This window comes from Eptatretus burgeri, chromosome 12 (assembly GCF_056783735.1).
Source record: "Eptatretus burgeri isolate ZD-2024b chromosome 12, Ebu_testis_v1, whole genome shotgun sequence".
NCBI lineage: Eukaryota > Metazoa > Chordata > Myxini > Myxiniformes > Myxinidae > Eptatretus > Eptatretus burgeri.
The window spans coordinates 78794463-78816452 of NC_140972.1; the positions used below are offsets into that span (position 1 = coordinate 78794463).

At 41.5% G+C, this 21990-nt stretch overlaps 1 protein-coding gene across 4 annotated transcripts in view; it reads left to right on the forward strand.

Moving 5' to 3' along the window:
- LOC147015963 (uncharacterized) overlaps nt 1-21990 on the forward strand; it is a 659412-nt gene that overhangs the window by 148199 nt on the left and 489223 nt on the right. For all 4 annotated transcript variants that reach the window (XM_085848637.1, XM_085848636.1, XM_085848639.1 and 1 more), the window contains one exon: nt 4441-4589. In XM_085848637.1, coding sequence (XP_085704763.1) covers nt 4576-4589 — 14 coding nt within the window. In that variant the 5' untranslated portion in view covers nt 4441-4575. The remainder of the gene's footprint in view (nt 1-4440; nt 4590-21990) is intronic.

Consider the following 21990-nt stretch of genomic DNA (forward strand, 5'->3'; position numbering starts at 1 on the left):
TAAATCATAGACCAAACGAACCCCTTCTCCATCCAGGTTGCAAAGTTCTTACATGCTCTACCCACTCCTCTCACCGATTCAAAGACCCCATTCTGATGGACTTTTGGTTGGGGGATGATGTGCTAGCCTCCACGGTGTCCTCCAGTCTACTCAATTGCACAATTTACTTTGCCACCTGAACAAGGGTGATTTCCAGATTACTGATTGTATGCCTTTTTATGGCACTGATTTCATTGTGATACCCATACTATCCATTGTGGCTTATATTTCATGTCCAAGAGTGATGGTATGCACTGGAGCAAAACAGCCACAGCAATAGTAAACTAACCATGAGTTTATTTAGGTTTCTGCAGTCTAGCGGAGAATCATTCCCTCATCTGATCCATGTGTATCCCGCCTTTCCCATACTTCTCTAAAATCTCTGAAAAAGCTCATTCCACTGTACATTCTGAATCTATTTGCAAACAGATTCCTTGATATCTATCACATCAAAAGATTACCCTGGTTTAATAAACCCCCATGAGACAGCATATGGCTCACACCCTTTACTCGACCTTCTATTGATACCTGGCCATCTGATGAACCAGTGAAGGAAGCCCCACCTTTTCACTGATAATGATTGTTCCGAACTGTCAAAGCGTTTGAAACTTGGTACCCATGTTCTCTGATGATCGTCTGTCATCCATCAGTGAGGCAATCAATTCACCCAATATGCTACTTTCATAAAGCCATGTTGTGGCCATGCATCCTGCTGAACAGGAAAGACCAATTACCTTTGCATGCCGGCACATTGAAACGAAGCCCAGCAGTTGGAAAACATTGAAAAATCTCACCGTTTTCACACAACAAAGAATCTGTTTGTGTCATCCACAAGACAACTCTCCTGCAAGTGTCAGCAAGCTTGGGTTAAGTGTTCCAAATGTTTTTTTTTTATCACTTAAACCAGTGGTCCCCAACCTTTTGATCCCACGGGCCGCATTCACTACTCCCAAGGATGTTGGGAGCCAGAAAAAAATTGATTCATTTTATTGAGTTTTACTGATGCAAATTGATTTGATTCCTCCCGGCGGTTAAGCGGCAGTGGCCGGCAGCAGCATTGTGTAAGGCTTTTCAGGTCACGGCGCCGGCCGGCAGTGGCATTGTGTAAACCCCTTTAAAATTGCTACATGGAAATGTGTTTTGATTGGAAAGTCCTCACGGGCCGCAGTATAGGGCCCCGCGGGCCGCAGGTTGGGGACCAATGACTTAAAGGAAGGTGGAGATAAACCTGACCCCATAAAGATAAACATTTTTTTTTAACTTGCTTTCCATTTATAATACACGAGCAGATAACCGGCTGTTGTAAGGGATTTGTTCCGAATGGTGTGTGGAATATTTGGAAGTTTGCTCGGGATATCGTTTGACAGCATCAGTCACCGACCGTTAAGACTGCTAAGGTTTCTCAGGAAAGTTAATCGACAAAAAGGTAATTATATGTTTGACGGAATTGGCTGAATACTTTCTGGTGATATTAATTTTGTACTTTGGGAGGTATTCGGTAGTTATATTAATTTTTAGATCCTCGTGGAGAATCTCTAAGTCTTACTCACGTTGTTGTTCTTCATCTTCTCCTTGTGGACTTTTTTGTTTCACAGCCTACAGTTTTCATCGAAACTTCCTGAAACTTGGCATATATATGTATAAATACCCTGCGCAGACAGTAACCATCTCCGATTTTGAAAACTCCTCCTACAAAAAAGTTATGACGTTAAAATATCTCCGCTAATGGAAATCGCCTAAAAAATTATCTCTGAAACTAGGCAAGCTTTTTGAATTCTGTTTGCGGGAATCGAACAGGGCATTAGCAGAGATGAATTACCGCACATATGATACATCACTATGAGGTCATATCAATTTTTATGACATCATTCCTATTTTTTGACATTTTTTGTTTCACAACCCAGAGTTTTCATCGGATCTTCGTGAAACTTGCCAAGTATATGCAGAAAGCCCACGCGCAGGCAGTAACAATCTCCGATTTTGGAAATTATTCCGAGAAAAAAAAGTTGACGTCATAATATCGCTGCTAATGGAAATCGCTGACACCATTATCTCCGAAACTAGACAAGCTGTTTGAATTTTGTTTGCGGGAATCAAGCCGGGCATTAGCACAGATAATTTATCGCAAACCTGATACATCACAATGACGTCATATTCGTTTTTATGACGTCATCATTAAGAGGAGGAGGATCTTAGCTCATTTGAGCTTGTTACTTTTGGAGGTGTGTGAACCAGCAACTCTAAGATTATACACCATCTGTAAAAATTGTGCTTCCACTCACACAAGGCATTGTCAGAGCTTTTGTACGCCTCACATGTGCATGAAAAGATTGTGGAAACATTAGTAAGGAGTTAGAGGTTCCACTTGTAAGGGAATTAGTTCCCAAATGGAGTGTGGAATATGTACGGAGTTTGCTGTGAATGTCCTTTGATAGCATAATAGTCACCAACTGTTAAGACTGCCAAGGTTTCTCGGTGAAGTAACTCGACAGAAAGGTAATTATACGTTAGACGGAATTGACTGAATAGTTTGTGGTTGTATTAATTTCATACTTTGGTAGGTGTGCAAACCAACTACTCTGAGCATATACACCACCAGTGTGTGCACCAAAAATACACGTAACGCAAAATTGCTTGACTATCGATATTCGTAAACATCTGCAGACCGCATGCACTGTCTCGACCCAAGAGCTCTTAAATAAGGTATTATTCAGCATTATATGTGCTGTTATGCTTTGTGTTGGCTTTATGGTTTGGGTGGTGGGCTGGGGATCCTCAGGTCCTGAGTTCAAATCCTGCTTGACTGTTGAATTAATACCAGGTAGACTGGACTAAGCCTGTCATCCTTCTGAGGTTTGCAAAATGAGTACCAGCTTGCTGGGTTGATTGAGCCATTTGAGTATCCTGTGTTGGAGTGGTGACCTGTCCAGGATTGTGCCCAATAGCCCAGGAGACTGCTTTGGCAGCATTGATGCTCTGCACAGAGTATGGGCCCAATGATATGTGCTGCTGTTACAATGTTTACCCCATTCATGTGCAACTGTCAACTTGGATATATATATATATATATATATATATATATATATATATATATATATATATATATATATATATATATATATATATATATATATATATATATATAAATATGTGTGTGTGTGTGTATGATAGATTAGCAGGGGTACATGTTGTATGTTGCTGTTCTAATCATGTTAAGATTTTGAAGAAATCTAATTTGGATTTTCTTTTTTTCCAATTTTTTTGTGGGGACCTAAGCACTTCCCTACACCCACTAAGGAATGGGGTCAGGGATCATTTACTATTACCTTTAATGTAGCTACAATGGCTACGGCACTCGGGTGATTTAAAAGAAAACTAGAAGGGCACTCGGTGGAGCACATACCTCTGCCACGTAATGCCTGATCCACGAGAACATATCAGGCCCAATACATTTTTGAAACATCATGCAATATATCGTTTTTGGCCCCATCTCTCAATGGTGAAGAATCACTAAAAGAGTTAAATAATCCTCCTATCCAGATTCGGATACTGATCTTCACCAAAATCAAATCAATTCATCCTTGTCTGTACCGGACCTGTCCACAAAATTTCATCCAGATCCGTGCACAACTTTTTTTAAATATCCTGCTCACAAACAAACAAACAAACGGACAGACAGAAAGTGGTGAAAACCTAACCTCCTTCCACCTTCGGCAGCGGAGGTAACAAACGTATGTATGATGAAAGATCCTTAGTTTTCCGGCTGGTTCACTTCATTATACATCGTAATTGAGACTCTCGTGTCTTTAATTCCTCTTGGATGTTTCCCCAAACTGGATTGCACATGACGGCACTGTATAAAAAGCATTACTAAAAATACCAGCTCACACTGTGCAGTCATTCCAAGTGGTTTTGATGAATCTGTTCCTTTTACCTAGCCCTAAACCTTTATAATTTACCTTCCCCTTTTTAACCCATAACCAATTACCCCACACTCTCCCTGAAAGGGAAGACATATGTTTGTGTGTTTTCCAATGGCACGATAGTAAACGTACTTCAAGTCCTGCTTCCTCTTCCTCCCATCCTTGCTCGTCCTCTTGAAAGCCATTACCAGTGTTGGCCCAAGAGTTGGCTGAAGCATGGAAATTAAGTGATTCTCATAGCCATTAATGCTGTTGCCCAGCAAATAGTATATAAAGTCTCGGGTCATTCACATTGCTAAAAATATTCACTATGGCGAACTGCAGAAGCTGAGTTGTGAATCATTTGCAAATGCAAACAAACACCTTTACCATCATTTCAGAGTAAATTTGGTGATAAAATTTGGGTTTTAATCATACTGTTTGAAAGGTGTGTTTGCTTTGTTCTGTGGTAGGATTGATGTTTTCTTATGATGTGCAGGGATTCCGATGATTCCACAGAGACGAGCAGGTGGACCCTGCACTGAGCTGGGCCACGGTGTGGAGAAGAACCGACGGCCACAGTGAAGTGTCAAGAAAACCAAGCGACCTGAGCCTGTATTGGCCAATCAGCAGCATGGCCAGCCCTCTGTGAGTTCCACTGCGTCCCTAAGTCCTTGTTTTGCAATGAAAACGTTAGTTGTATTTTTGCTTTTCTGACATACCCTCTCATAATGAAGGCAATATCTGCTTTGACATGTTAGAGGACATATTCTGAAGAGCTCAGCCTTTTGCTGTGGTCTTGAACATAGCTGATTTTAAAAAAAAAAACTGATCTATTTCCACTGTTTTACTGCCATTGGTAATAGTTATTGCTCTTCAAAACCTAATGTCGGTGTTTAATTTCTTATTTTGTTTTGAGTAGAGAGAATAAATGTCTCATCTCCTTTCTGCTCTCCCTCTCTCTCTCTTTCTCTCACTCTTGGTTGAAAGCTCAATCATGGCGCAGTAGTCAGCTGATGACCATTCTTGTTATTCCTTTATTTATTATTACTTTTTATTTATTTAAAATTTATATTCATACCTGTGCACCATTCTCCATCCAGAGCATCGGTGTTTCCAAAACAGTTTCTTGGCAATGGTCATGCTGAGCCGAATGCCGTGCCTCTCGCAGCAGTAGTTGAGTCAGGAATTTGGAATTTGCTGATGATGGCCCACAGACTCATAGCGAAGGACACAGTATGTTCTTTAACCTCCACAAACTGATGCTGGGAGATGGAAAACCGAGTTTCACGTCTAACTGAGGCACGGCACACACATTGGTGAATCACCCTGCCTGTTAAACACCGGGATGACAGTTTATAGCTAGGTTGGGATTCAAACCCAGACTGGACGGCTTAGAAGCAAATGCGCGTACTTCTCGGTCATCCTATCAGCCATGTATATGTGCATATACATACATGCATACATACATACATACATACATACATACATACACACATACAGGGTGTCAACAAATTACTGTTCTTCATTCAAACTGTCATAAACAAATGATGTCATGTGATGCAATAACGTGGTTTGCTGCATGTGAAAGAACATGTCTCAAATTTTATCAACATTTGTCAAGATCCTCATTTATCATCATTATCATCATTACACTTCTACGTGAACACCCCTTGTCACATGTAACAAGTCGAGGCGATACTCGATCTCCTTCCAGGATTGGTTCAGCATTCCTCCATTTACAGTCTCGATTGCAAACCTAATCCTCTTCCGCAGGTCCGCAATATTGGTAACCCTGGTTCAGTACACCAGTCACCATGTCCTTCATAGAACCACAGATAAAAAAAAAATCCAGAAGCATTATATCTGGCAAACATGGTGGCCAAAGAATTGGATGATTGCACCCAATCCATTGATTGTTGAAGTGTTCATTGAGGAAATTGTGCAGCATTACACTCAAATGTGGGGGAACCCCGTGCTGTTGGTAAATTACCTCTGGGGGAACATCCGTAAATTGTGGGAGCACAAAGTTCTCTAACATATCCAGCTAATTGTCACATTTGATAGTGGCTTCAGCAAAACAGAATGGGCCAATGATTGCATTGGGGCACACCACACGTTAACCTTTGGGCTGTTGTGCTCAAGTTCTCAGAGATCATGGGGAGGCTTAGAGCCCCAATCCCTGACATTGCCTGTTGACATTCCCTGAAACATAGAAGATTGAATCATCTGAGAGAAGCATAGATTGTAAGAATCCATCATCTTGATCTAAGCGTTACAAAATATCCACTGCAAACACCATGTGTTGCATCCAATCGTCCGGCTTAAGATCCCTCACCAGCTGAACCTTGTACGCATACAGTCACAATCACTTTTGCATAAGTCTATGTACCATTGAGCAGGATAGCTGCAGCTCCTTGGTGGCTGTCCGAATGGAATTATGGGGACTGTGCTGGAACGACTCAAGAACATGTTCAATCCCCTCACCACTTGTGCTTTTCTGGCATGCCCCCTTCCTCCGCAGGATGCTACCAGTTTTCATAATTTTTTTGTGCCACTCACGAATCGTTTTTCTCGATAATAACTGCCTTCCAGAAGTCATCTTGAAGCATTGTTGAACCATTACTGTATACCAGATGCAGAAGTGCAGAAGGAAAGGAATACATAATGACCCCTACCTGTCCCCGTCGTCACGTCCTGCCCCCCCCCCACTCTCTACCCCCTACTCATCCTGATGTCCGTTCCTGCTAGAAATGTCTCACACACGATGACAGGCTTTGACAGGCCCCTCCATTTGTTTTTTGTTTTTTTGGGCGGGGGGGGGGGAATGGAAGGAAGACAATTTTACCTGTGTGAAGAGTGCTTTAACTTCAGTGTTGCCCAGGTAAAAAAGGATGCTGTAATACCCTCTGCCACCATCACCAGGTGGCACTACACGGTACACATTTACATGGAGAATTTACGCCCCCCGCGACCCCTCGCACACCCCTGTGTGTGGCCACGGCCACATGTCCTATGTTACCCCCCACACAAAGTTATATTTGTACCCCGAGTTTGGAACTTACAACTTAATAGATGTGGCTGTGCATAAGGAACAAAGCCACAGGATAGACTTGACTTTTATGTCCTTTTATTGCAAAAAATATATAAAGGAGTTATTACAGCAAATGCAAATAAACCAGAACCAGCAATTCGAGTCAGTTTTGAATCGGAGAAAACATAAACCACATAAGGAAAGTTGAGCTTACAAAGTAAGCACAAGAAGACAGTAAGTAGAAAGTGAGTGTCAAGCAGCCCTCAGATACTTTTCAAAAATCATCATTCGTACACCAAAGCTTCTCAAAAGGCTTCAACTCACTGGAATGAGAGCAACAGTAAAATTGAAGTTTAATTCAGCTTTCACTAAGTGCCTTAAAAATTACCACGGTGTCTGTGCTGTACAAATCGTTCTTTAACTTGGACTTTCTGGTCTTATAAATTGCCAGCTTGGCTTGGGAAATGAGGAAATTTGGCAAAACTGCCTTTGGAAGACGAAAAGGACCACTTGGATCGAAAATAAATATTGGAAAGCTAAAATCAAGACAAAGGCGTGCAAATAGTGCTTTCAAAAGCATAAATAGGAAGGTTAAGCAGTCGCTTCGAATGTATGTGAGAGACAATGTTTCAAGTTGTCTTCAAAAAGGACACTGCTCGCTTATCGCTTCTGAAAAGCAGTGAATAAGCAAGTTTGTGGGCAGTATCCAGTGTGCAATTCTCTATTGGAGATCACCAGCACGTTTAGTAACAGGTTTCTCGTAATACCATCCGCCAATAGGGCAGCAAGGAAGCGTATGCGGTAAGACTGTGGACCACTTACATGGTGAATGGTGGACAGGGAAGGAAAAAAGGCTTTCAGACATTGTAAGAACAGGATTTTTGCAGTTGTTGCTGGATAAAGAAAGAGAGCGGCTGAAATTTAACAGTTCTAAGTTGACGGAAACAGATAATTGAAGATTGGGGAAAGGGCAATGCTCGGTTCAGAGGGTGGCACAGGACGATTCCACCGAGTTCAGGAAGTACAGTACGTACGAAACCCTGCTTTTAAGCACCTGTCTATCTTGCGACAGGACCTAATTCCGGTCACTGAGGCAAGAGCAGCAACACTTAGCGATGTAGAATTGGTGTTACTTTTAAGGTGACATACCTTAGTTATTGAAACTGATAATTTTTTAATGAAGGTCCTATTATTATAAAAGCCTTCAAAGAGTATGTTGTGAAACAGTGGCTCACTTCAGAACATAGACTGCTCATACGTAGTGAAGTCCAGAGACCAGATAAAGGCTTGCCAGAGATTTAAATATACTTTCGTAAAAGGAAGGCAGTGAACTTTAGTAAAAAAAAAACCCAAAAATCAGTGAATCGACCCTGGTTAGGTCCATTTGGAAAAGGAATTTAGCAGAACCAAAATTCTCCATTTGACAATGGAATTCTACAGTTAGCGAGGTCTCTCCAAGGCAACAAAGGCACATGCAAGAACCGCCAAATCGTCTGAAGACGGAAGGCGATGGTTCTGCAATTTATGATGATTATATCCTCAGACACCGGTAGGTTCAACCTTTCTGGTCGCAGCCAGTGTTTTCCAGACCAGAAAAACTGGGTAACACGCTTTTGCGTTTCATCAACCAACAAAGTAGATGGTTGCAGAGCCAAGACCTTGTGCCATAGAATTGAAGTAACCAGGGTATTTATTATTAATACCCTGCCATGGTAGGACAGCTGGCATAGTAGTCCTTTCCATTTTGACAGAATCAGTTCAACGCATTCAGGCAAACCTTCCCAGTTGTGCCTCACGAAATCACCAGGACCACGCGAAATACCCAAAATTTAATCCCATCTCTCCTCCAGGTGATATTGGCAGAGAGAGCGAAGGTGGTGAGGAAGGGTGTGGGGAGGGGAGGGAGAAAAGGTGGATGGACATGAGGTTCTAGTCACAGTGCTTCTGTTTTTCCCCAGTTTCTCTTTGCAGATGAGACTTTGCTAAAAAGATTTACACCATGCATCATCCTCGTAATGTCACTTGAATCATTGATGCAAACATATACACTTAGTGTACAAAACATAAGGAACATCTTCCTAATGTTTTATACACTTAGTGTACAAAACATAAAGAACATCTTCCTAATGTTGAGTTGCACCCCCTTTTGCTCTCAGAACAGCCTCAATTCATCGTGGCATGGACTCCACGAGGTGTCAAAAGTGTTCCACATGGATGTCGGCCCATGTTGACTCCAATGCTTCCCACATTTGTAAATTTGGTTGGTAGTGGATCTCTACTCTGAATAGCTCATTCAATCTCATCCGACAGATGCTCAATTGGATTGAGATCTGGTGACTGGGCAGGCCACTGCAGTAAGCTGAATTCACTGCCATGTTTGTGGAACCATTCATGGACAATCCTAGCCTTGTGGCACGGGGCATTATCCTTGCCCCAAGCAGTGTCCCGTGTTTTCGCAGTGGACAAAGGAGCAAAAACACTGAACACAATCCTCCAGTGTCCAGTGTTTTCATTCCTCCATTCACTGCAACCACAGGTTCTTGTTTTTCTGCTGAAAGTGGAACTTTGTGTGGTCGTCGGCTGCCATAATCCATTCGTGTCAAGGTACGACGAGTTGTGCATTATTTTTGGGGTCTTTCAGCACCAATGTTCTACTGGACTGTCCGTTGACTAACTGCAGCCTATCTGTTGCTCTGCACAATTTGTGTCAACCTCCTTTGGCCTCTTTCATCAATGAGCCATTTTCAACCACTGGCCTGCAGTTGCCTGGACGTCTTTTAGGTGGTGGACCATTCTTGATACACACAGGAAACTGTTAAGTGTGAAAAACTCAGCAGAATTGCATTTCCTGACACACTCAAACCAATGCACTTGACACAAACAACCATACCCCGTTCAAAGGCACTTAAATCTTTTTTTCTTACCCATTCACCCTCTGAATGGCACACACACACAATTGTTGTCTCACTCGTCTCAAGGCTTAAAAAATCCTTCTTTAACTTGTCTCCTCGCTTTCATCTACACTGAAGTGGATTTAACAGGTGCAGTCAATGAGGGATCATAGCTTTCACCTGTATTCACCTGATCAGGCTTTCATGGAAAGCGCAGGTGTTTCTCATGTTTGGTACACCGAGTGTATGTCATTAGCATAAGGACTGGACTTAAAAGGATGGTTTAACCCTCCAACAGTAAAGCCAGACAAAGACTTCCGGAAAGTGTTTAAGAGGTGTTCAGGATATCAGGTATGTACGGAACCTGAAAGTGGACACCACTGCCTTACCCATCTTTCAATGTAAAAGGGGAGGGGGGGCACCAGCTAATTGTTCATGTTGAGGAGGGTCGATATGTTAGAATAACATAGCTTGTATACATGATTAGAAATGGTCCAAAACCAAACCGTTGCAGTACTTCAAACAAATATCTATGAGAAACATAATCAAACACCTTTTCTTGAGCCAACAAAACAATACCAACACGTGCATGATAAATGTTGGAAGCATCGATCACATCATGAATGACAGAAATGTTGGCGTGAATATTCCAACCTGGAACATAATATGTTTGATCCACGTTTACAATGTCTTTTCGGAGGGGTGAAAGGCATAAAGCAATGGCTTTGGGAAAAAAATCTTGTAGTCACTGCAAAGTAATGATACCGGTCTCTAATGGGAAATGAGCAAGGGATCAGCTTTCTTGGGGAGCAAGGAAAGTACTGTTCTTCTGCAGCTCAATGGGAGGTCGTTCCTTTTGAGGTTTTCTTGGAGGACTGAAAGCAGTTCAGGCCCAATTAAGTCCCAAAACGTTCAAAGAACTCTGACGGCAGTCCATCAAGGTTGGGTGATTTTCCTTTTCCAAGGCTCTTGAGAGCAAGAGAGTTCCTCAAGTGTGAGTGTTTTTTTTTTTTCCAGGCTCAACCTTTGGTTTGGGGTTAGGGTACAAATACCATCAACCAAATAGGAGACATCATTAATATCAACCTCCGTTGCTTTGTAAAGCTTGGAGAAATAGAGTTTGGCTTCCATTTTGATTTCCTTGGGGTGAGTAATGACGGAGTTATCAGGAGGTTTCAAGGTGGTAATTTGGGGGTGAGGAATCTTAGATTCAAAACCAAAGAAGAACCGAGTTGGTGGATCCAAACAATTGAGATGTTGAAAATGCAATGTTGTTCGAGCTCCTCGAGTTTGGTTTTCAATTATGTTATGAAGGAAAGCGTTTTCTCACACTCAACCTTTTTTGGTGGGATGGGGGGGGGGGGGAGAGGAGGGGGTGGGGGGGGGGAGAATAGGTTTTTAGGTGAGTTTGGATCTGTAAAATTTGTTTTTCCAAACTAACCTTTGTTCTATGTTCCTCTTGTGTGGTTGGGAAGCAAAACTGTTGGCAAAAAACCCAGATTTGGGCCTTTATGTTATCCCACCATAGTCGCAGGTCTGTAAAGCGGTGCTTAGAATTTAACAAAATAGACCATACACTTTTAAAGGCATTCCGAAATGAGGGGTTGTCAAAAATGGTGACATTAAGTTTCCAAAACGAGTAGTGATTGGGGAACAGATGTGTGTGGTAGCTCACAGTAATCAGGTGGTGATCTGAGAAGCCAGAAGGAGAAATTCCTGTCGAAAGGGAGAGGTTTATGAAGGGCGAATTGATGTAGAACCGGTCGAGCCTAGCTTAGGACACCTTGTTATTTGCAGCCTTACACCAAGTGAGTTGATGTATCATGGGGTTCTGTAGCCACCAAAGATCATGGAGGCCAAAGTTCCTAACTATCTCATCAAGTAGTTTAGCCGGTCTGGGATGGAGTTCTGTCAAGATCGGTCAAGATCTGTCACCACTACGGTCAAGATCGGGTTGCAGGGTGCAGTTCAAATCACCCCCCAATATAATGCACCTTTGTAAGTTGATTTGCCTCATGTAAGGTCCGAATCTGGCATAAACACCTGTCGGTCTGTGCTATTTAAAGGGGCATACACATTCAATCAAGCCTGGTGTTGGCTTAGTGGTTAGGGTGGTGGCTTGGGATCCCAGGGTCCTGAGTTCAAGCCCTGTTGGCTGCTGAATTAACACCAGGGGGTTGACTCAGCCTGTCATCCTTGCGAGGTCAGCGAAATCAGTACCAGTGTACTGGTCCCGGTGTATGCCCCGGTTAGAATAGGTGTACCATATCCCTGTGTGTCGTAAGAGGCAACCAGGGTTGGCGTCAGGAAGGGCATCCGGCCATAAAACATTGCCTCACGAAAAAGCCCAACCCCTGCACAGCAGGAAAAAATGGCTGTAAAAACAGTCATTTTATATGCATTCAATCAGGTAAAATTGATATTGTTCGCAGAACATTCCAGGGAAGCAAAATGTGCTGGAATTACATTTTGGAAAGATAGTTACAATGAACAACCAGAGAATTGGTGTCAAAGCCACCCAATGCTCGCCTGTTTATACATTTATCGTTTTTAAAAGACGAGTCTAATAATATTTTTTATAAAGCATTGCAGTGAAGTCTGATCCAAATAATTTTAAAGCAACATATGTATTTGTATATTGTAATCAGTAAAAAAATAGTGTGGTAGATAAAAACATGAGAAAGGAAATAACTTGCACCAAAAATTTTAACACTTTCACGGTCACGCTCACGCTGATGCTGACGCTCACGCTCACGCCGGGGGTATCGCTATAGCTCTCTGTTCTTTGAACAGGCGAGCTAAAAAATTTAAAATCATTTATTAATTTCAACTTCACCACACCAACAGTATACCCCAAAGGAACTTCCATGCCAAATATCAGCATCCTCGTACACATATGAAATGAATGGCAAGCTTCTAAATAACTTGCACCAAAAACTTTAACGTTGATGTGCTACAAAAAAGTTAAGTTCAAAACAGGTAAAAAAATTTAAACATTTGAAATTATTTTTTTAATTTCAACTTCACCACACCAATAGTATACCCCAAAGGAACTTCCATGTCAAATATCAGCATCCTCGTACACATATGAAATGAATGGCAAGCTTCTAAATAACTTGCACCAAAAACTTTAACGTTGATGTGCTACAAAAAAGTTAAGTTCAAAACAGGTAAAAAAATTTAAACATTTTAAATTATTTTTTAATTTCAACTTCACCACATCAATAGTATACCCTAACGGAACTTCCATGCCAAATATCAGCATCCGAGTACACATATTAAATGAATGGCAAGCTTCTAAATAACTTTCACCAAAAACTTTAACGTTGATGTGCTACAAAAAAGTTAAGTTCAAAGCAGGTCAAGAATTTAAAACATTTTAAATTATTTTTTAATTTCAACTTCACTACATCAATAATATACCGCAAAGGAACCTCCATGCCAAATATCATCATCCTAGTACACATATTAAAAGAATGGCAAGCTTCTAAATAATTTGCACCAAAAACTTTAACAATTTCAGCCTCACGCTGACGCTCACGCACACGCTCACTCCGGGGGTATCGCTATAGCTCTCTGTTCTTCGCACAGGCGAGCTAAAAATGGGGGTTCAGCAGAAACGTCACTCCTGCAGTTGAGGAATTTGAATCGCTAAAAACCCTGTTCTTTTTATCATACGGTTCCATTCCGCATGAGCTGTTGGAGTAACATGGGTTTCTTGCAAAAACACTACATTGAGTTTTTTTGTGTTGCAAGGTTTCTGAAAGACTGATTTTTTCCCAATGCCATACACACGAGATGTTGAATCACATCCTGTGAAGGCGTGCAGGATTAATAGTTGAGTGCACAACTTATTCCCAAGAAGAAGCTTCATCCGATTGATGTCATATACTTTCAGATTGCTTCTTGACTGGTTGTCTGATCTGAAATATAGTGGTTTTCCATCTGGTATACAGTAATGGAGCAAAAGCATCAACAAATCTGTGTCCTCTTCGATTAGTGTGGTGGAATGCAGAATTGTGCTGTTTACGGCTGTCTTGGCAATGTCCACATCAGCGTCCCCTTCTGCCTGAATAACTGTGCAGCCCACTTTCTTCAGCTGATCACCTATTAAGGTGATCAGCTGTTGCTTGTTACTGCCGACAGATAGGAATTCATCTCTTTCCGTCAAATTCAGTTTCTCTGGTGAAGTTCACAGTCGGATAGCTGTTGGCTTGCCCTGTCTCTGCTGAGTGTTATCCTTTATCGAAGGGCCTGCACCATAGCCATCAAAGACAACAGTTGCTGTCCCATAGTGTTTTGTTGTGAAGTCCGCATATGCTCTGGCTATTTTGCCATATGTATCTCCCTTCTTCCACTTGAGCTTGTGCAGCAAGGATCCACCATCAAGAACATACCTTTCAGTCTTAAAGTGCGCTGAAGGTGTGGTGTCAGGTACTCCTTCACATGCCAGTGCCTTGGTACAGTGGTCATTGACGGCTTGAGCGAGTTGAGGTTTGTCGGCCTTAAAGAGAGATGGAGGGTATGGACTGAGCTCAAAACTCATCATGTCCTCAAGTGACAAATCACCTATCTGGGATACCACCAGGAATCGCTGGAATAGCACACTGGAGTCGATGGTTCTGTGAGGAGCAACCTGGAGAGCATTATAATTTCCCAGGGTCTTTGCTTTCTCTGTCCTCTTGATGGAGAAGGAAGACACAGGTTGTCCAATCATCCTCTCGATGATTTTGTTCCCAACAGCTTCATATTCATGCACATTGATGTCTTTGCTTGCCACGATACCATTTATGATATTTCTCAATGTAGGATCAGAGGAGGAAGGTGAAAATGCATTCAGCTTTGTGCTTATCTTCGAGAGGTCGAATGCATGTCTTTCAATTCTGGCACCAGTTGCTTCTTTATGCTGTTCGCTTGTTGCGTATGTGAGATCATTGAAGTCCTGCATGGCGACGTTGACCTCAGACGTTATGGGGGCTGACTTTGTTTACAATGCTAGGTGTTCCTCTGTCATCTTACTGCCATGAGTCAAGCCACCGGTGCTCTTTAGTGGAATCATGAGTGTTTGTTCGATGACTAGATCACAGCTGAGGCCTGCCCAAAACTCGTTTGTTTGCCGGATCACATGGAAGCCGTTTTGAAACTTCTCATGCACATCTGGGTGTTTGCTCTCCAGTTCACTCATTTCTTGTACATAGAGATAAGCTGGGAAGAGGAGACTGAAAACCCTTTTGTTAGAATTTGACAAATGTTGGGTGATTGCCTAACAGAGGTTTGATTATATAGAGACAATTTATTGATTTTACACCCTTCATTTTTTGCCACCATCTTGGATTTCATGTTAAATACTGATCAGATCTAAATTTTATTGACACCAGTGGATTGCTGATCCATTAAAACCATGGGCCAGAACCAACAATTATATTTTTATCACAATTATTGAAGAAGTTATTGCTGTTTTAGTTCTGTCAAAGCCCGGTGGTGGCCATCTTGAAAATGACTGTTTTAACCCATTTCCGGATGTCAGATTTTGGTAGACTTTTTTTCTGTTGATCAGTATATCCAGTAGGAAAGAAAACCACTGAGAAACCTTTTGCTGTGGGTTTGGTAGTTATTTGTCATAAATTGACCCGACTACTCTATATAGACAAATTCATGAACTCGCCAGAAAATCCTATAATTGGACCTGGTAAATGTCCCATACACCTCTGTCTACCTTGGAAAGACAAGGTGTCTCAACGGTTTGAAAACCAGATCAAACAGACAGTGTCCCATTCTTACTATACTGTTCAACCATGAGTGATTTTCACCACCCGCCGGTTGCTTACGCCAGTCCAAAAAGATGTTCTGTCCGCCTCTCATATAAGTAAGATTATTTACCAATATCAGTGCCAGTGTGATTCTCGGTATATGGGCCGCACATCTTTGAGATTGAAGGATCGTATTGAACGACACGTCCCTTTGGGGATCAGGCAGGGTCAATCAACTGAACAGAGACAACTATCTCGCGCTTGTAAGAATGTACAGTGTACACAGTATGACAACTATTCCCTGTGCCACTGCAATTAGTCACCATTAACTGAATAATCCTCAGTGTACGGAGCAATATCGTGTTGGTTGGCTGGTTTAAAATCCCGAGTGGAGGACGCAGTTTCGCTCACCTTCATGCAATGGGAGGCACATTCATCAGGTCAACCAATCTTATTCTTTGTCGACAGAAATAATTTGTCCGAACTTTATTTCTATTTTGACTATGACAGTTTGACTGTGTGACAACTGTACCACAGTCAACGTTGAGCCATCATGAACCCCCCCCCCCCCTTCCCCCAGCCCTCAGCGAATTAACATGTTTCTGCCAGTACTTTGGTGATTTATCTCCACCTTATCATTTTTCATGATGGTTCATTTCCGCCTACTCATTATTCATGATGCTCTATGGTTCCACCAATCAGATAATCCCATCCTTTCTTTCTCTCAACCAATCAATGCTGAGGACATTACATTGTAACTTTATTAATGAGAGTTTGGTGATTCTTCTCATCTGCTTGGGGTTTTATCCTGAGGAGTGCAAGTCGAAGAGTTATGATAATGTCTATTTTATAGAAACTGGAACAACAAAATGCGGACATGCACGAACACACGTACATCCGAGACCGATTGCTTAACCACGCTTTTCGCTTTGCGAGCGCGGGCTAACAAAGTACAGCAGTGGACAAAATAACTGTCAAACAACGAGTCATTGCCATGAAGAGTGATGAGGTGACAGATATTGGAGTGAGACATTGAGGTATCAATCACAGATTGTGGTCTGGGCCTGTGCCTAGCTCATCATTGGCACTGTGGAGATGCCAAATTCTCATAATAATAAAATTAACACTAAGGCAAAGTAGACGTGATTAGGCTGATCTCCAAGCAGCTCAATGTTATCACTTTTGTATTTCCCCAACGTGTTCTTAAGTTAACAGCGTTATCCTAAAATAAAATTAAAACCCTGATTGGAGTTGAAAGTAAACCAAAACATCTTGTGAACATTTTCTTCTCGAGTTTGTGTGCACATTATATGTGGTTTGCGTGCATTTTCCTGCACAAGAATGAGAAATGCCCAATGGCTCTTTGGGTGGAATTGCCTCTGAGAACCACAAATGAGCTATATACTACGATTCAAAGATAATGATAACGTTATGCTCAAGTGTCTCACCTTTCTCAGCCTTATTTACAACTCAGGAGATAGACTTAACGAGTCGACTGAAGCATTGAGCATTCACAAGTGTAGACTTCAATTTCCTGTTGGGTGGAAAATTGGAGCACAGAAACACTTTTAACCATCTCAGATGGCTTCTGTTATTATTTTTGGAGTGGAAGTTACGTCTGGCCATACCTTCACGTCGAAACTCTTAAAAATGGTAATGCTCAAGTTTATGAGTAACTCTCATGAATTTAGTAATCAGATGTAATGTAAAATTCATTGTTTTTCTAAAAGACGAATGATTATGCAAACAAGTCGGGAATGGGTTCTAATATTTGATGTCTGCAAAAAAAATAAATAAATACATGCACAGATGGACATGTGCCAATTTGTTCAAATACAATATCTGAGTGCATGGACACTGTTTTGGCTATCACCTGATGATAATGACCTGCTAATTTATTCTGAATGTGATGAGGATTAAGGGTGGCCCTATTATTGCTCCCTGTAGGACCGATTCTGGAAGACACACATTCTCCAGTGTTGTCTGTTTTAGTCTATAAGAGGACTTGCAGCTAAGGATTCTGTGTGTCTGGAGTGCAACTATAGATGTGGATCTTATCACCCAAGCCTACGGGTATTAAGACCGAGTAATTCATCAAATCATATTTTAATCAGATAGATGACCAAAATGCTCAACTTTTGCCAATTGGTGCATGCTGCTCACATTGTTTTCTGTGCATTGCGTAATTTTTGGCAAATAAATAGTTTTCTAATCAGAAATTGCCTTTGTTATAAACAAGGTCATTATTTCTGGACTTCATATTTATACAGGAAAGTGCAGAAAATCCTATTCCAACACTTGGTGAATGCAATTGCAGTGCTGACAGTTAATGATTTAGCGAATAATAATAATAATAAAGGCTGATGGTGATTTTGTCTTAAAGAGTAAATAATGTGACACTTTATATCTTAATTAGGAGAGAACCTTTAAGGCTTAATGTTGCATTGATAACTATGTGTCTGTGATGCAATTAAGTTAACCAGCAGCTATGGACAACGGCAGGAGAAAGGGAAAATTTGGCCATCAATAACACATTCTTAACTTCTCCCTGTTATTATCAAAAGGCTCATCATGTACATATAATTCAGGAGATGCATAACTCTCTTAAGTGTGAGATAATAACCACAGGAAAGGGCTTATAGTATGGTATGGGCCACATATATTTCTTTTCTCGCAAGGATGTACAGCAATTGGAGTTTCTCTCACTGGCTCGTGACAACCGTGTGCCTTCTGAGCATCGTCACGATTCATCACTCTCTGTCCATGTACTTATTATGCAAGAACGGATGCAAGAACGGTCTGACAGGATGGTGCAGAAATAGTGCACTTACATTTGAGCTGTCAACTGGGTTCAGTTCTCGCCCGACTATTGGATCGGTGTTCCGCAGGTCGGGCGTTGCATCGCAAAGTAGGCCATCTCTCCAATGGACGTTAAGCCTGAGACCTGTCTGCTAGCATTAGTTGGTGGATGTTAAAATCCCATGTCGTCTTTCGTTCAATAATAGGCAAGACATCCCGAACACCCCGGCCAAATTCATTCCTGCAGGTCGCAAATGGTCTTGTCTTCACAGATATCCCTTGACCCCAGGTTACACTGCTTGCTATTCCAGGTGTGTTTGCAGTGCAGGCAGTTGCTTGTACGCTAGAAACAAATTCAAGCACCCAGGTGTTTGCATGTCATATGTGCATGGCCATCTTCAGATATGAAGGTTAACCATGAAAAAGGGGTGTGGGATGGAGGATAGGTTGATAATACTAAAATTGAGAAAATAAGAAGCAGGAAAGAGGAAACAAATGATGTTCAAAGTATCCAAGTAACAAGACAGTCGTCAGACACACGAACCTTTTTTTTTTTTCCTTCTTTTTCTTTATAGTGCCCCAAGACTTCAATGTTGTTGTTCTGTTTGTCCCTCAAACTGTCTGTCAGTAAAATGAAACTTTTCAGATTGCTCCATCAGACAGATCTCTGTCTTTCTCTTACTTCAATCAGATAATTGTCTTTGGTGAATCAATGGCCATGAAGGTGGTACTTCAAATAATGAAACGGAAGTCACTTGGAGGGCAGGTCAGGGCTGTAATGGCGTGGGGGAGGAGACGGGAAGAAGTTTGGGGGAGGGGCGGGGGGGGCAATCAATTTTCTCAAAGCCACATACTTGAATGTAAGTCTGCATAACATGTCATGCATCTACCTTGGCCCACAATCAATCCAGTAGCTTCACACGATACCCTCTCAATGGCAGCTATGTCCTTTCTCAGAGGTGGCGACCAAAACTGTACAGCATATTCCAGATGAGGCCTCACTAAATTTCTGTACAGTGTTAACACTACCTCCTTTGATTTATAATTGATCCCCCTATGAATACAAACGAAAACCCTGTTTGCTTTACCTATCACTACCTGACACTGTCCAGCCTGCTTACCCCCGATATCTATGAGCACCCACAGATCCTTCTCCTGTGTGACACTCTACAAGCCTGCCCCTTGCTTGCATCATGTCATCTCCATTTTCATTATTCTTACCCATCCCCAGCACCTTACGCTTGTTCATGTTAAACTGCAGATCTCCCAATCTTTTGCCCAATCTATGCAAGTATTATGCCTGGTGTTGGCTTAATGGTAAGGGTGGTGGGCTTGGGATCTGAGAATCCTGAGTTCAAATCCTGCGCAGCTGTTGAATTAATACCAGGTGGATTTGACTGTCTGTCATCCTTCCGAGGTCGGCAAAATGAGTGCTTGCTTGCTGTTATCCTGAGTCTGAGTGGCGACCTATCCAGGATTGTGTCCAAGAGCCAAGGAGACTGCTTAGGCAGTACCAACACTCTGTACAGAGTATTCTCCCAATGGATGGATGGATGGATGGATGCAAGTATCAATACTTTCCTGTATCTGATCACCACCCCCTCTACTTTCCACCTTCCCTCCAAGCTTATTGTCATCTGCAAATTTGGAAAGCTTACTCTTCACCCACTTTCCAAATCATTGATGTAAATAATGAATTGTTATGGTCTGAGTACTGATCCCTGAGGTAGGTACCCCACTACTTACATCCTCCCAGCAAGATATCCTCCCGCTCACAGCCACTCATTGCTTCCTATCACGAAGCCAGTTTGCAATGCAGTTAGCCACCTGACCAGCCACTCTGAAAGTCCTCACATTGGCGAACAAGCTCCTCTGTTGTACCTTATCAAATGTCTTTTTAAAGTCCAGAAATACGATAGCCACTTCATGTCCTTTGTACACCCAATCATAAACTGCTTCATAGAACTCTAAAAGATTTGTTTGACAAGACCTACCTTTGGTAAACCCATGCTGACTACCTTTAATTAGTTTATATTTATTTAAATGGTTCCTTATCTGGTCCCTAATTAATGTCTCCATCACCTTCCCTACAACTGCAGTCAAACTTACAGGTCTATAGTTTCCCAATTCTTCTCTGGATCCTTTCTTAAACTGGAAGGGCACTCGGTGGAGCGCATACCTCCACCACGTAATGCCTGAGCCACGAGAACATATCAGGCCCAATACATTTTTCAACTAGAGGGGGAGCACTCGGTAGAGTGCAAAACCTCCGCCGCCAATACTGCTGGGTCACTTAAGTAAACCTGATATCCTATTCATTGTAGGTCAAAACGGATCAGACTCTATTGAACCACGATTGAATAAACTAAACTAGATCGACGCGCATGTAGAAATTCCCCCCAAAAAATCGAAATTTTTTTGAAAAAAAAGTTGCAAAATTTCTGGGGTTTTTTTCTCTAACAAATTTTTTTTTGGGGGGGTGGGGTTGGAAATCCCTTAAAACATGCAGAAATGTAAAAAAAAATTCAAATATTTTTCAAACAAAATCGAGATTGTTTTGAAAAAAAGTTGCAAAATTTTCTGGTTTTTTTCTCCAACAAATTTATTTATTTTTGGTTGGAAATCACTTAAAACATGTAGAAATGCAAAAACAATAATTCAAATATTTTTTTCAAAATGGCCGCCATAGCGGCCATATTAGACTTTGGACCGAGTCCAAAATATAATGGCATGATCCTTGGACCATACCTAATCCCCCCACCAAGTTTCGTCGAAATCCGTCCAGGAGTTTTTCCGTAATACTTTTCACAAACAAACAAACAAGCAGTCATAGACTGGTACTTACAAAATCGTCAACTTGACCTCTGACCTTGTCTAATAAAAGCTGTCTCTAGAGAAGGTAGCGACGCAAACCAGAAGTTTCTACGATGATTCTGTACCAAACCATCAAAAATCGAATGTTTGACCTCACTGTGACCTTGACCTTTGACCGATTTTGACCACAATCTAATCAGCGCGAGCCACCACCCTCCTGAATCATGTGGTGTAATTTGACATTGGAAGCTTCTTCCGTTCTCGAGTTATCGTGCCTACAAACAAACAAACAGAAACGGAAGTCATCAATATAAGATTTCGTAAGTAACAAGCAGTCATAGACTGGTACTTACGAAATCGTCAACTTGACGGTTAAGAGCCACAAAAGGTGAATCCTACAGCAGATCAGGTTGACGAGTTAATTTATCTTATACTTTTAATTAATCTATAAACTAGTATGTGAAAATACATGCCGTGGATTCAACACATTTCTCAACTGCAATTGCTAACTCACCCCAGCTTATCTATATGGCAGCAGCAGCCAACCGATACATGATTGACATTTGGCATAGACTATGCAATTTTCAAACAGCACATATTGTGAACTACTCATAATGTATTGGAAATTAAATATATATTTTGCTGGAATGAACATTCAGTTGACTAAATGTTCTAATATCAATAAAATTTAAAGTTGTCAGTAAAATCTTGTTCAACATGTACTGCCCAAACATAGATATGATTAACATGCAAATTGACTT